Source organism: Xenia sp. Carnegie-2017, unplaced genomic scaffold (assembly GCF_021976095.1).
Source record: "Xenia sp. Carnegie-2017 unplaced genomic scaffold, XeniaSp_v1 HiC_scaffold_3, whole genome shotgun sequence".
NCBI classification, from domain to species: Eukaryota; Metazoa; Cnidaria; class Anthozoa; order Malacalcyonacea; family Xeniidae; genus Xenia; species Xenia sp. Carnegie-2017.
Window position 1 is genome coordinate 9754565 of NW_025813493.1, and position 16679 is coordinate 9771243.

General features: G+C 37.2%; 1 protein-coding gene across 1 annotated transcript in view; it reads right to left on the reverse strand.

The window, feature by feature from the left end:
• Positions 1-16679, reverse strand: part of LOC124454618 (cytosolic carboxypeptidase 1-like) — a 37130-nt gene that overhangs the window by 18289 nt on the left and 2162 nt on the right. The window contains exons 5-17 of the mRNA XM_047005399.1: positions 15581-15644; positions 15138-15281; positions 13495-13626; positions 12942-13035; positions 11475-11512; positions 10962-11108; positions 9243-9317; positions 7388-7573; positions 6910-7091; positions 5047-5198; positions 4355-4558; positions 2567-2713; positions 542-629 (exon numbers count right to left, since the gene is read on the reverse strand). Of these exons, the coding sequence (XP_046861355.1) occupies positions 542-629; positions 2567-2713; positions 4355-4558; positions 5047-5198; positions 6910-7091; positions 7388-7573; positions 9243-9317; positions 10962-11108; positions 11475-11512; positions 12942-13035; positions 13495-13626; positions 15138-15281; positions 15581-15644 (1653 nt within the window). The remainder of the gene's footprint in view (positions 1-541; positions 630-2566; positions 2714-4354; positions 4559-5046; positions 5199-6909; positions 7092-7387; positions 7574-9242; positions 9318-10961; positions 11109-11474; positions 11513-12941; positions 13036-13494; positions 13627-15137; positions 15282-15580; positions 15645-16679) is intronic.

Here is a 16679-nt window from a genome sequence, read left to right on the forward strand (position 1 = left end):
ATGCCGCCTCTTAAGATGGCATTTTTGCCTCATCTTCAGACGGTAGCTTTAGACGTGGGTTCCAAATCATTGGTTATTACTGTACACTAGCACACAGTTTTTATAACTTACAACTCGTATTATAGTTTGATTGTAGATTATAAAATAAACACAATGAAACGCGTGCGCTGATTGGTCTAGAGCTGTGTTTGCATTAACCTGTGCAAAACACATCTGAGCTAAACCAACCAACTCAATCAAAACAATCAATCAGTCAAAGAGAATTTACAAATCGATCATGAGTACATTTTAGAGGAAAAATTAAAATGTTTGTCTTTTTTCGCATTATTGTGAACCTCGGAGATGTTTGTGAGAACTCTCGAGCATGTGCAACACTTGACCTTCGGTCTCGGGCTTGCACTGATCTGCTCACGAGTTCTCCCAAAGGTCTCCTCGGTTTGCATAAGCCTGTTCAAACACAGCAAACATCTTTTATTTCTTAATTGAAAGTTACCTGCAGGCGAGAAAATATGAAATATCACCGACATAATGAATATATTACCTGAATGGCCTTGCGCAGATTTCCACATTCAAACCTGGATTCAAAGGATAACACTGGACTTTTATTTTGACATACTTTTGACGAGCATCTACACAAACACGAAAAATGCAACGGGAAGAGATCTGTTTAATTTAGACATTTTGACATACTTTTGACGAGCATCTACACAAAGACGAAAAATGCAACGGGAAGAGATCTGTTTAATTTAGACATTTTGACATACTTTTGACAAGCATCTACACAAAGACGAAAAATGCAACGGGAAGAGATCTGTTTAATTTAGACATTTTGACATACTTTTGACAAGCATCTACACAAAGACGAAAAATGCAACGGGAAGAGATCTGTTTAATTTAGACATTTTGACATACTTTGACAAGCATCTACACAAAGACGAAAAATGCAACGGGAAGAGATCTGTTTAATTTAGACATTTTGACATACTTTGACAAGCATCTACACAAAGACAAAATGCAACGGGAAGAGATCTGTTTAATTTAGACATTTTGACATACTTTTGACAAGCATCTACACAAAGACAAAAATGCAACGGGAAGAGATCTGTTTAATTTAGACATTTTGACATACTTTTGACAAGCATCTACACAAAGACAAAATGCAACGGGAAGAGATCTGTTTAATTTAGACATTTTGACATACTTTTGACAAGCATCTACACAAAGACGAAAAATGCAACGGGAAGAGATCTGTTTAATTTAGACATTTTGACATACTTTTGACAAGAATCTACACAAAGACAAAAATGCAACGGGAAGAGATCTGTTTAATTTAGTGCAACTTTATTTTTTCAAGTATTTCTGTAAAAATAATCTCGTTCCAATTCCGATGGCTATATTGTCTAAATTCCCAATTCTGTCTCACAAAAATTTTAGGTAACTGTGATAAAAATAATGAAATTACGATAGAAACGCGAGATAACCTTATTTTCTGAAGGAAATACATACAGAGCGTAAAAGTTCAAATCAAGTTTCTCAACACAAAACAAGAAAGAAAGTAAACAATTCATAGAACAAACAATGAACTGCTAGGGTCAAGAGCATACTTTGGTATATCTGAGGACTGGCACGAGACATTGAACGATGATACAGACATAAACTGCTAAGGTCAAGAGCATACTTTGGTATATCTGAGGACTGGCACGAGACATTGAACGATGATACAGACATAAACTGCTAAGGTCAAGAGCATACTTTGGTATATCTGAGGACTGGCACGAGACATTGAACAATGATACAGACATAAACTGCTAAGGTCAAGAGCATACTTTGGTATATCTGAGGACTGGCACGAGACATTGAACGATGATACAGACATAAACTGCTAAGGTCAAGAGCATACTTTGGTATATCTGAGGACTGACACGAGACATTGAACGATGATACAGACATAAACTGCTAAGGTCAAGAGCATACTTTGGTATATCTGAGGACTGGCACGAGACATTGAACGATGATACAGACATAAACTGCTAGGGTCAAGAGCATGCTTTGGTATATCTGAGGACTGGCACAAGACATTGAACGATGATACAGACATAAACTGCTAAGGTCAAGAGCATACTTTGGTATATCTGAGGACTGGCACGAGACATTGAACGATGATACAGACATAAACTGCTAAGGTCAAGAGCATACTTTGGTATATCTGAGGACTGGCACGAGACATTGAACGATGATACAGACATAAACTGCTAGGGTCAAGAGCATGCTTTGGTATATCTGAGGACTGGCACGAGACATTGAACGATGATACAGACATAAACTGCTAAGGTCAAGAGCATACTTTTGTATATCTGAGGACTGGCACGAGACATTGAACGATGATACAGACATAAACTGCTAAGGTCAAGAGCATACTTTTGTATATCTGAGGACTGGCACGAGACATTGAACGATGATACAGACATAAACTGCTAAGGTCAAGAGCATGCTTTGGTATATCTGAGGACTGGCACAAAACATTGAACGATAATAAAGACATAAGCTGCTAGGGTCAAGAGCATACTTTGGTATATCTGAGGACTGGCACGAGACATTGAACGATGATACAGACGCACCAGTACAATTCCTTAAACTATCCAAGTCATAAACAACTCTATCTGAAAACGTCGGACGATTAAGCACCCGTTCAAAGTCCTTCAGTAACATCGACCTAGGTGGAAAAGAAAATCACAAATAACTCATATCCGAGGCTGCCTATGATATAGCGGACAGCATAACTGAGGCTATCATATGTACCGGTCAATAGGTCCCAGAAAATTTTTCTTGTCGGCAAGAAAAAAATTCAGTTGTAAAAAGTTAGAATCACTCAAAGAAAAAAACTGGATTGACATAGAAAGGAAAAATAGAAAGAAAGAAGTTATTTTACACAGAAAATACAAAAACAGCTTTCCATTCAGTGTAAACCTTCGCGCGATCGACCTTTTGCGATCACTCTATTTTGAACTGTGTGCTGCAGTGTGGAATTGTTTCGCTCAAGAACTTAGAATCGAAAAGAAAATAATCTCCAAGGGAGTTTTTAAATGATCCCGATAAACCAGTATTCAGCAAGACGAGAAATGATTTCGAGTCATTGGAAGGAGTCAAAACTTCAAGCGTAAACTTACAGCCTTTTCTCAAGCGTCGTATGTCTTTTTAGTGTAATTTTCAAATCAGGCTAAATTATTTGTTTTCCTTTTAAAGATTGTACAAAGTCAGAGCATTGTGAAATTGCTCGAAAACGTTTTTCGGTTATGAAGGATTCAATCTTTTCGATAGGCCAAAACCATTAAAGCTTCGCTGAGTCCCGGCTACCGGGGCTCAAGCAATCACTGAATAGAAATCAGCGATAACAGTTTTAGGAGAACGTTCACTAAAGACAAGAAAAATTTTCTTGTCCTAGGGGCTGTTCACATGAGCCACGTAACCTGGATTCAGCGAGGCGTGAAAAGATTTTGAGTCATTGAAAGAGTCAAAACTTCAAGCGTAAAACTCACAACCTTTTCTTCAGCGTCATAAGTCTTTTTAGTGTAATTTTCTAATGAAGCTAAATTATTCGTTCTCATTTTAAAGATTTTGCAATTGTACAAAAACGGAGCATTGCGAAATTACTCAAAAAAGTTTTTTTGTTCTGAAGGATTCAATCTTTTCCATTTGCCAAAACTATTTAACGCTTCGCTGAATCCAGGCAAACGGGGCTCATGCAATCATCCCCAAAAGTCGATCGCCCGACAATGTGCACTGAATAGAAATCGGCCATAACAGTTCTGAGAGAAATTTCACTAAAGACAAGAAAAAATCTCTTGTCCTAGACAGAGGCGTAACTAGAACGTTAAATGGGGTGTGTATATTCATATATTCAGTTGTGCCCTACTGATTTCTTTTGAAATTCAATTTACTTTCATAGAGACTTGAATAAAAACAATTCATAGGGCAATCATAGACCAACATAATACTGTCACAGAATAAAAATCATACAGAAGGGCCACTCAAGAGTGCACCGCGTCCTCACGTCTGCCATCATTCCAACAAGATACTTAAGGTTTTCCACATGTTTCCATCTACTGCAATTACATGACGTCATTTCTTCACAATGAAATAGAAAATATTTCACTATAAGAAATGACGTCGTCTCATTTCAGTGGTTGGGAACAAGTGAAAATCCCTAAATATCTTGCTTGTATAATGGCTGCCGAAATGCGCGACACAACATGCGCGAGGACTAAACCATCAAAAGCTCCGACAAGAGTGACCCTTCTCTATATTCCATCTTCTGTGATACTATTAACCGAAGTCGCTTTAAGTAAGATGATACCTTGATATTCCAGGTTTTTTGGAGTATAAAGGCTCAGGATTTAGTGGGGGCATATGCCCATAGATGTCTGGAAACGCTTTCTGGACGAAGTCAGCAAAACTTCTACACTTCCAACGGTCAAAATTTTCAGTAACGGTGTCCTCGGCAAGAGTTCTCGACGTTTCAAGTAGCAGAGACGTTGATGAGGAAACTTCTCTTCGTTCGCTAAAAAATAATACAGTAAGTGTACTTACAGCTGTTAAACGAAGCCCTAAACAAAAAACATATTCATGTTTAAAAGTTTAAAGTTTTCGGCAAAACATCCAGTATCGGAGATGTTCAATAAAGAGTGTGGTGATCATGAAGCAATCCAGTGTACGCAAAGTTTTTGAGATCATCTGAATCATTGACCACGTGATTAAAAGTAAAAATACACTTACTGGGAGCTCAGGGAACCTGAATTATAATTTACAAACAATAAAATTTTCAGCGAATTTGACGTCGAAAGGAATGATTTTTACTTCAGTTATGGTAAGAAACTGTTCAAGAGAAATTCTGTTTATAAAATTGTGTTTTCTAAAAAGTTTTATGTCTTATGTCAAAATGATAATCATTGTAGTGTACCATAGATAGCTTTGAAGTTTCCACCTTGCAAGGACGTCATGTAAGTATCGAGTAAAACTTTAGTAACTAAAAACATTCAACGTGCTCACCTTAAATAGCCGGCCGAAATTTCGTCAGAGGTATCACTACATTTATTGTTACAGTATAACTGTGAGAGATCAGTGCTAGCCGTAGGAATGACTATTGAAGGATAGAGCGAAGTGGAAGCATCATCTTCACTTCCATTTTCAGTCGATTTTTCCTGTGAAAATATACGAATTTAGCCTCTTACTGGTAACAATATGAGATAGCGAATCAAAAGAAAATCATAAAGATATTACGTAAAAAATAGTTTATATGTACACCTGACTTCAATTACATCACAACCATAAATTCGGTCTACACAAAACACAACAATCATCAAACATCGTCATGTGACTATAAAGAGTGCAATCCACGATATGAAACGTACAGTAGGAAATGATCAAAACCAAACGCTTATAAAACACGAGTATAAACAAACGGTTACAATGCATGAGCAAAACCGCACGGTTACATTATATGATTCCAGTCACACGGTTACGAAGTCTGAACATACGGTAATCACACGGTTACAATGCATGAACATACGGTAATCACACGGTAACAATGCATGAACATACGGTAATCACGCGGTTACAATGCATGAACATACGTAATCACGCGGTTACAATGCATGAACATACGGTAATCACGCGGTTACAATGCATGAACATACGGCAATCACACGGTTAGAATGCACGAACATACGGTAATCACACGGTTACATTGCATGAACATACGGTAATCACGCGGTTACAATGCATGAACATACGTAATCACGCGGTTACAATGCATGAACATACGGTAATCACGCGGTTACAATGCATGAACATACGGTAATCACGCGGTTACATTGCATGAACATACGGTAATCACGCGGTTACATTGCATGAACATACGGTAATCACACGGTTACAATGCATGAACATACGGTAATCACACGGTTACAATGCATGAACATACGGTAATCACGCGGTTACAATGCATGAACATACGGTAATCACACGGTAACAATGCATGAACATACGGTAATCACACGGTTAGAATGCATGAACATACGGTAATCACACGGTTACAATGCATGAACATACGGTAATCACACGGTTAGAATGCATGAACATACGGTAATCACACGGTTAGAATGCATGAACATACGGTAATCACACGGTTACATTGCATGAACATACGGTAATCACACGGTTACAATGCATGAACATACGGTAATCACACGGTAACAATGCATGAACATACGGTAATCACACGGTTAGAATGCATGAACATACGGTAATCACACGGTAACAATGCATGAACATACGGTAATCACACGGTTAGAATGCATGAACATACGGTAATCACACGGTTACAAAGCAACAACATACGGTAATCACACGGTTGCAAAGCATCAATATGATATCGCATTTTGCGAGATTGATGGTGTAAAAGTGGCGATGACTGTATTTCAATAACCGTTAGTTTTATGGTCACGACATTAAATATCTAAGATAATTTAAAACGCGTTCATCAACTAATTTATTTTTTAGCGAAGAAACAGTTTTTGCTTTCCAAATTAAAATTTCACAATGCAAACAATCAAAAAATAAAATTCACAACAAAAAACGTTCATCATGAACTGGAAATTGAAGAATTATTCTGTCATAGTTGCTAAGTTTGTGCAAAAACCGACATATGAAGATGTCATTATTTTTAAAACCCCAAATCTTAATGGAATTTGAAGTGACTACAACTGCTGATAATTTAGTAAGGCGCAATAACGTCGAACCAAGTTCGACTATTTCAGATGAGCACCCGGGTTTACAAACTAGTTGAGAACAGCTGTTAAAGACATATTTAAAAAACAATTACAAACATCCTGCACTGCTCGAACAGTTTACCTTTAAAAGACCCATTTCTGGAAAGAAATGTTCATACATGGTGATAAGATCGGATCTTGTTCTCTTTGTTGGCGACTCCTTATTAAAAGAAATTTCTTCTTGTTTCACGAGCCCCTCTGAATCGTCTTGACTTTCAGCAAGAGAAAAGTTATCTTCCTCAGAAAACAATGGCGACGAGTCTTCTGTACGAACGAAATCGATATATGAGCAAAAATAAAATAAATACACGTCACATAAATCCATGGTAACAAATATTTTTTCCTGTACTACATCTAAATGACAACATCATGTTTTTAGTAATGAAACACACAAATTATGTTTTTCTTTTCTCAACTTAACAAGCATATCATATAAATCAATATCTGTAAACCTTCCACTCACTGTCCTAATGCAATTCTGTAAACATTTTTTATTTGATATTATATGCACGTGTGTAGGTTTGTGAAAACTTTTCACTTGGTACAGACAAATGATTTACCTTCATCACTACCATTATCAGTCGAGTCTGATACTGGATCCTGGTCGTCGGCAGAAATGGGACGATCGTCTTTTGTAGGAAGATCAAATCTCACCACTAAATTTTTATCCGTCAATGGAAGATTATTGTCCGGCATGCATAGTCGCAGAATCTGGACAATGACACTGTTTAGACCGAATTCTTTTTCTAATAAAATCAAAACGAAATATTAGTGAGAGAGTCTAAATTCTATGACATGCAAGTTTCAAATGATATAAAGAATAATATTTTCAAAAAATGAAGATTTTTTCGAGAGCAAACATGTTTCGACATAAAACAAGGTGATGAGACGAGTGATCATATTATTTTTTGATAAAGCCATCTAAACACTTGAAAAGTATTAAATAATTGTTTTATAAAATAACAACAGGATGGTAGTGTTGTAAGCTTTAACTCCATAAACAAGAACACGACAGATAAATTCTTCCAAATCGCAATGCTAAATTCTCTCAGGCGAACGAAGCGGTGAAATGTACATTAAACAACGAAGTCAAAAACACTACAACCAATTATTTAGTAGAATTTGAACGAGGTTAGTTGTAGATATGTTATTTTACAATATACAATTGAGAATTGCGTCGCGGCAGGAAGTACACTGACCACAAGCTTCTTTTATCCGCCTGAGCGAGTGACTCGCGGCAGGAAGTACACTGAGTACAAGCTTCTTTTATCCGCCTGAGCGAGTGACTCGCGGCAGGAAGTACACTGAGTACAAGCTTCTTTTATCCGCCTGAGCGAGTGACTCGCGGCAGGAAGTACACTGAGCACAAGCTTCTTTTATCCGCATGAGCGAGTGACACGCGGCAGGAAGTACACTGAGTACAAGCTTCTTTTATCCGCCTGAGCGAGTGACACGCGGCAGGAAGTACACTGAGTACAAGCTTTTTTATCCGCATGAGCGAGTGACACGCGGCAGGAAGTACACTGAGTACAAGCTTCTTTATCCGCCTGAGCGAGTGACACGCGGCAGGAAGTACACTGAGCACAAGCTTTTTATCCGCCTGAGCGAGTGACTCGCGGCAGGAAGTACACTGAGTACAAGCTTCTTTATCCGCCTGAGCGAGTGACACGCGGCAGGAAGTACACTGAGTACAAGCTTCTTTATCCGCATGAGCGAGTGACACGCGGCAGGAAGTACACTGAGTACAAGCTTTTTATCCGCCTGAGCGAGTGACTCGCGGCAGGAAGTACACTGAGTACAAGCTTCTTTATCCGCCTGAGCGAGTGACTCGCGGCAGGAAGTACACTGAGTACAAGCTTCTTTATCCGCCTGAGCGAGTGACTCGCGGCAGGAAGTACACTGAGTACAAGCTTCTTTATCCGCATGAGCGAGTGACTCGCGGCAGGAAGTACACTGAGTACAAGCTTCTTTATCCGCCTGAGCGAGTGACACGCGGCAGGAAGTACACTGAGTACAAGCTTCTTTTATCCGCCTGAGCGAGTGACACGCGGCAGGAAGTACACTGAGTACAAGCTTCTTTATCCGCCTGAGCGAGTGACACGCGGCAGGAAGTACACTGAGCACAAGCTTCTTTATCCGCCTGAGCGAGTGACACGCGACAGGAAGTACACTGAGCACAAGCTTCTTTTATCCGCCTGAGCGAGTGACACGCGACAGGAAGTACACTGAGTACAAGCTTTTTATCCGCATGAGCGGGTGACACGCGGCAGGAAGTACACTGAGTACAAGCTTCTTTTATCCGCATGAGCGGGTGACACGCGGCAGGAAGTACACTGAGTACAAGCTTCTTTTATCCGCATGAGCGGGTGACACGCGGCAGGAAGTACACTGAGTACAATAAGAATTGTAACTTACTTTCATTGGTATCAATTGCCGACACATAAAGCGTTTTCATGCCGTCCAATTTTAAAAATGATGATTTTCCGGCCTCTGATAAGAAAATAACAAATTCAACATTATTATTAGCAAATAACACAAAGAAAATTCAAGATTAAAGATTGTAAGCCATTTACTTGAACCAATCTGGTTGAAACATAACGTCATCGAAATTGCTTTAATGTACAAAATAATAGTGAGACATTTGCCGGGCGGGAAACAGACTCGTATTAGAAAGAAAATATGCCCAACATAAAATTCTACAAAATGATCCTCGAATCTTTATTCCCAAAGTAGAACGAAGCAAAACTTTCAGCAAAACTTTCTATTTGCAATATTAAATCTAGATGTGATTTCTGGCACATCAGTGAAAAAAAAAATTAATTTGGACTAATCGTTGCAATCTTACAGTGGTTTATGGTTGCCTTTGAATGGACCTTGTCCGTCGTCGCAGGAAGTCTGGGTCTAGCCAAATTCTGACGTCATCCAAGGTAGTTGGTATGTATATTTTATATTGACGTGTCTCTTGCATGATGTCACAAATAAATCGGTCCAGACTTTTTTGACAAAAGACAAGGTCCGTCAAAAAGTCATTTTTGGCAGCTTTAAAACCACGATAAAAATGGGATGGTTGGACTAAATTAATGACTTTTTTCACCGATGTTTTCAACATCACACCAGGACTTAATATCGCATATAAAATCTTTTGCTAACAGGGGCACTTGAACCAGATTCGACCAAAAGAATTATGTATCAAACAGCTCCACGCAATTGATAACATATTTTAAATTCACCATAATTGGATTTTCACTGTAAAACTTTCCTTAGCGACGAGAAGCATCATGTTATGTTTTTAACATCATTAGAGAGTTTTAGCAAAGACTACGAGTACGATTTACGTCATTTTGGCGCGAAAACATTGTTGCGACAACAAAAACACGTAGCCGCCATCAATCTGAGTACGATGTTTTGTAAAAAATTCGTAGTCGCGACTACGATGTCCTTTTAAGCAAAGAAAGTAGATATATTTCTTCATTCTGTAAGAAATTAGTTTACAGCACTATTTTCGAGCATCAAGGCTTTAATTTAGAACCTTTTTTGAGCGCAGATGTGCATTAAAAAGGAAAATATGACCTGCAAAACTTTCATGTATTTCGTACGCAAAGTGAAAGGTAAACAAACAATAAAGTAGTACAAATGTACCGTACATAAAACTTAAAATAGTGAAGATTGTTCAGTCTATAGAGTCCTATATTCTTGCAAAGTCAGTATTACCGATTTGTTGATATCATTATTGACAAATAGAGCCGTATCTGCTTTGCAAACTTCTGTGTTTTACACAATAAAAAGACTCGTTCTGTTTCTATAGCTAAAACTAAATTTTGACGAAGCGACAACGACAACAAACTTGCTCGTGCCATTCCCTTACAAGGTCAAATTTCGTACTCGTTGTCGTAGTCGTACTCTAGCTAAAGCTCCCTATTCTATGACCGACTACAGTACACAACACACGGATAATCAAACATTCATCTGATTCGCTGATCATTCGTTACAATCACACGTCAAACAATTCAATTATAAAATGTGTGCGCTGATCGCTTTCCAAGCTCATTGAAAAGAGAATTTCGATTTTATGTCACGTGATTATAAACAGCCAATAAAGGATGAGCATATAACAACGTGTTACATAATACTTACTCGTAGATACCAATGCTTTGAGAGAGTTAAGAAGTGCTTTTCGAATAGCAGTTTGTCTATTATGATGATCGGTTCTATGCCAATCAACGAACATTTTGAGAAGAATTTCCACTCCATTTATATTCACAGCTTTTACAGCAGCGCCTTCTAAAATTGATGAAATTCATCAAAAAATTCAATCTTGACCTTTCAGGTTCAGTATCGTGTTCGACCTTCAACCATGCTGGGTTTTATAGTAAGGAATTTTATGCGGGGTTGGGTGGGGGTGGGGAGGGAGGCAAAGAGTTTTTGTAGAGACATTATTTATGCACACCAAGCACTTAGTGAAGGAAACATAATTCAAATCATAAAATCACAGTTAATAGAGCAGTTGTTGAAAGTTCAGCCTTTGGAAAATCCATTCTTATTTCAAAGCAAGGTAAAACATCTGTAAAAAACTCAGCATTTAAATTTCTACAGTGTAATATAAGTACGTATGTATACTAGGTAAAGTTCGGGAAACACACAACTTACTTGATTTCACAGAAACGGCAATGAGATCGAGTACAAGCCTAAATGTTCAGAAAAGGAAACAAGAAAAAAAAACTAGTAAGGAATTTAAAAATAAATTGTCGGGTAAAGGGATGATTAAAATATGGGAAAGTAACGAAGAGATGTAGAATACGTAGCAACACCCACATACAACATTAGTGGCAAATACTAAACAGGGGGGTGGGGAAGATTTAAACCCTGGTGCCAAATCCCTAAAATCACACCCACATAACATAACTGCGATGTTAAATAATAACTATTAGATAGACTTCTGTACTGTTAAAGTACCAGTAGACGCATTAGAGCTTGTGTGCGTAGGATTATGTGTACGTAAAACTTATATTTCCTGAGATCAAAATTTGAAAGTATACCAATAGGCATGCCCTGGAATCTCCCTAGAAATTTCATGCATTGAGGACGAGCCCCTCTCCCTCCATACACACAATAATTTCGAAAGTTTCCGCCACTGCACAATGATTTATATTTTAAAAAATAATTTTAGAGTTAAAAAAAGTATGGTGTCAATAAGATGCAATTTTTACGTACTTCTCCGACCCTGTTAAAGACACTTTAAAAAATAATTTTAGAGTTAAAAAAAAAAGTAAAGTATTGATAAGATGCAGTTCTTACGTGTTTGTAGATGTAGATCGTCCAGGCTAGTATAGTCCAGAGAAGGACTGTTTTTGTTGTTGTTGACTGACGTTTCGACAACCTTAGCGGTAGTCATCTTCAGTGTCAAAATGGAGATGACTACCGCTTTTGACTCTAAAGATGACTACCGCTTTTGACTCTGCAGATGACTGCCGCTTTTGACTCTGAAGATGACTACCGCTTTTGACTCTGAAGATGACTGCCGCTTTTGACTCTGAAGATGACTACCGCTTTTGACTCTGAAGATGACTACCGTTTTTTACTCTGAAGATGACTACCGCTTTTTACTCTGAAGATGACTACCGCTTTTTACTCTGAAGATGACTACCGCTTTTTACTCTGAAGATGACTACCGCTTTGACTCTGAAGATGACTACCGCTTTGACTCTGAAGATGACTGCCGCTTTGACTCTGAAGATGACTACCGCTTTTTACTCTGAAGATGACTACCGCTTTTGAGTCTGAAGATGACTACCGCTTTTGACTCTGAAGATGACTGCCGCTTTTTACTCTGAAGATGACTACCGCTTTTGAGTCTGAAGATGACTACCGCTTTTGAGTCTGAAGATGACTACCGCTTTTGAGTCTGAAGATGACTACCGCTTTTGACTCTGAAGATGACTGCCGCTTTTGACTCTGAAGATGACTACCGCTAAGGTTGTCGAAACGTCAGTCAACAACAACAAAAACAGTCCTTCTCAGGACTATACAAACCTGGACGATCTACATCTACAAACATGTAACGATACTCCCGGATTCAAATCATTCACTTTATGCTGTTCTTACGTAGATACTTACTTCAACGTTGTAATTTTTCTATGTCCACAATTCGACAAAATACGAAACAATATGTTAATGAATCCTGCTTTGTTGAGAACACTGCAATTCACACCTTTAAAAATACAACACACTTAGAAACAAACCAAGTTTTTAAAACCACGTAATTGAAAATACGAAGCCTTACTTACACTATGTAAAAATTGCAATCATTTACCATCTTTGATTATGTATATATGTAGATACTTACTACTTCCACATGCATGGTATATATGTAGATACTTACTACTCCCACATGCATGGTATATACGTAGATACTTACTACTTCCACATGCATGGTATATATGTAGATACTTACTACTTCCACATGCATGGTATATATGTAGATACTTACTACTTCCACATGCATGGTATATATGTAGATACTTACTACTTCCACATGCATGGTATATATGTAGATACTTACTACTTCCACATGCATGGTATATATGTAGATACTTACTACTTCCACATGCATGGTATATATGTAGATACTTACTACTTCCACATGCATGCTATATATGTAGATACTTACTACTCCCACATGCATGCTTCATAACCAAGAGAGACGGATGCAAAACTTTAAAGTTGTTCACATTTTGCTTGATCATTTCAATGGTGATTTGAAGACAGCCGGTCAAACGAAATTTCACAGGAAACTTGCGATCTATACAATCATATAACATACATAATGAAGCATTATACAACATAATGCAGTAACCAAAACGTTTAACCAGAAATAAATCCGGAGTACACATGTACATCTAAGATAAAGTTTATTCCATGCACGCAACTATTTGAAGATACGTAGCTTCATACAATTTACATTCAACGTACAAACAATTTATATACAACGTACAAACACTTTACATACAACGTACAAACACTTTACATACAACGTACAAACACTTTACATACAACGTACAAACACTTTACATACAACGTACAAACACTTTACATACAACGTACAAACACTTTTACATACAACGTACAAACACTTTACATACAACGTACAAACACTTTACATACAACGTACAAACACTTTACTGAACGACGATACAAACACTTTACATACAACGTACAAACACTTTACATACAACGTACAAACACTTTACATACAACGTACAAACACTTTACATACAACGTACAAACACACATACAACTACAAACACTTTACATACAACGTACAAACACTTTACATACAAGTACAACACTTTACATACCCAACACTTTACATACAACGTACAAACACTTTACATACAACGTACAAACAGCTTTACATACAACGTACAAACACTTTACATACAACGTACAAACACACACAACCTACAAACACTTTACATACAACGTATAAACACTTTACATACAACGTATAAACACTTTACATACAACGTAAAAGACTTTACTACGGCGCTGACAATTTACAGCAACGTAGCAAACACTTTACAAACAACCTGGCAAACAATTACATGCAACGTAAAACATTTTACTGACGTTACAAGACCTTTGCATACAACGTACAAACTTTACATACAACGTACAAACAGGCACATTACAACGTACAATTTACATACTGACGTACAAACCTTTACATGCAACGTTAAAACTTTACATACAACGTACAAACACTTTACATACAACGTACAAACAGCAAAACAACCTGCCAAAGCACTTTACATACAACGTACAAACACTTTACATACAAACAAACACTTTACATACAAAGTACAAACATTCTTTACATACAACGTATATGAACACTTTACATACAACGTACAAACACTTTACATACAACGTACAAACACTTTACATACAACGTACAAACACTTTACATACAACGTACAAACACTTTACATACAACGTACAAACACTTTACATACAACGTACAAACACTTTACATACAAAGTACAAACACTTTACATACAACGTACAAACACTTTACATACAACGTATGAACAATATACAAATCATGTACCTAGCAAATAAAGGAGGGCTTAAACTAAATAGGTATAAAAAATTTTACATTTTGTTCTTTAGACTTGGAAAACCATTTGTAATGTGATTATGAACTGCAAAAAACAAGCCTCATTAATAAGAATTGTGTAACACAAAAATCAAAAGGCTTATGCAACTTGTTCTTAGCTGTTTTGTAAAAGAAAGCAATGATCACAAAATCACCTTTGACTGCAATTTTTGCGAGTACTGAATGAATCAATGCAAACATTTCTTCCACATTAGGTGAATCTGATATTTCCAATTTCAACATCTTTAGCAAAACATCCACACAACCATTATTACCAAGTACTGTGAAACTCTTTTTTCCTGAAATTAAACAATGAACAAATTCCCATGAAAATGATGTACATAAGTCGAACCTTTCCCAGGCTTTTTATCTCGTGAAACGACATATTTAAGCCCATTTCAATTAATGCAGTCATTTCAGTTTAGCTTTTTTGCCCATTGAATTTGACAATTGCGTCCTTTCAAACAGCCCAAAAGGCATTGCATTTCCTTACTAAATATACGTATAACAAACATCTTATCAAATTATACATTATACAATTCCAATAGACAATCCAAATGAATTTACGTAGTCTCTTACTCAATAAAAAATATCTCACCAGCATTCAACAATTCTAATAGACAACCCAAGACATTCTGCAGTACTTGAAAATCACTGCAATTCTAGGTAAAACGAAACTTCTTTTTGAATGAAAAAATACACATGAATGTAATTGACACAACCGAACTGAGTATATGTCGGATTTAGCAAACAGAAATTCTAATGGCGAGTGTGAATTTTTTGAGCGCAAACATGTTTTGACATTATCAGAATGCCATCTTCAGTGCAGAATGATTAGTGTTGAGTGATAAGATACATTATATAAGAAGCTGCAATATAAATAAAGTATTTACTATGAATGGTATTATGATTTAATTTCAATTAGGATTATTGAACTATTCACATAAAAAGTCATATTGTAAAGTAGATATAGTGTTGTAGTGGTGAATTTGATCATTTAAATCAAGATTAGTTTTGTTAATGTGAAGAGCTTCTTTGGTTTTGAGAGAGAAAGTTGATTGACCTGTGTCGATGATTTTAAAACAGGAAGATGAAAATTTAGCTTTACATGAAGGAGAGGCATTAACATGTTTCTAGATAGTGAAGTTTTTGTCTGTTTGAGCGAGTTCCTTTATCCTGGTGGATAGTTTGGCGAGAAGTTTCACTAATATAGCGAGAATAGCATCTCGCACGGAAAAATTGACAAACTACTACAGATTTAGAAAGTTCTGAAAGTGGATCTTTAAATGCGAATAGAGATTTTATCTTGAGAGATGAAAAATAAGTTTGGCCTCAATGTCGGAAGAGTAGCGTCTAATGATCTGTGCGAGTTTGTGTTGAGTGTGTCTTGAGTAATCACCTATATACGGTGTGTGAGTTTGTGTTGAGTGTGTGCTGAGTAATCACCTATATACGGTGCGCGAGTTTGTGTTGAGTGTGTCTTGAGTAATCACCTATATACGGTGTGTGAGTTTGTGTTGAGGTGTGTGAGTAATCACCTATATACGGTGTGCGAGTTTGTGTTGAGTGTGTCTTGAGTAATCACCTATATACGGTGTGTGAGTTTGTGTTGAGTGTGTGCTGAGTAATCACCTATATACGGTGTGTGAGTTTGTGTTGAGTGTGTCTTGAGTAATCACCTATATACGATGTGTGAG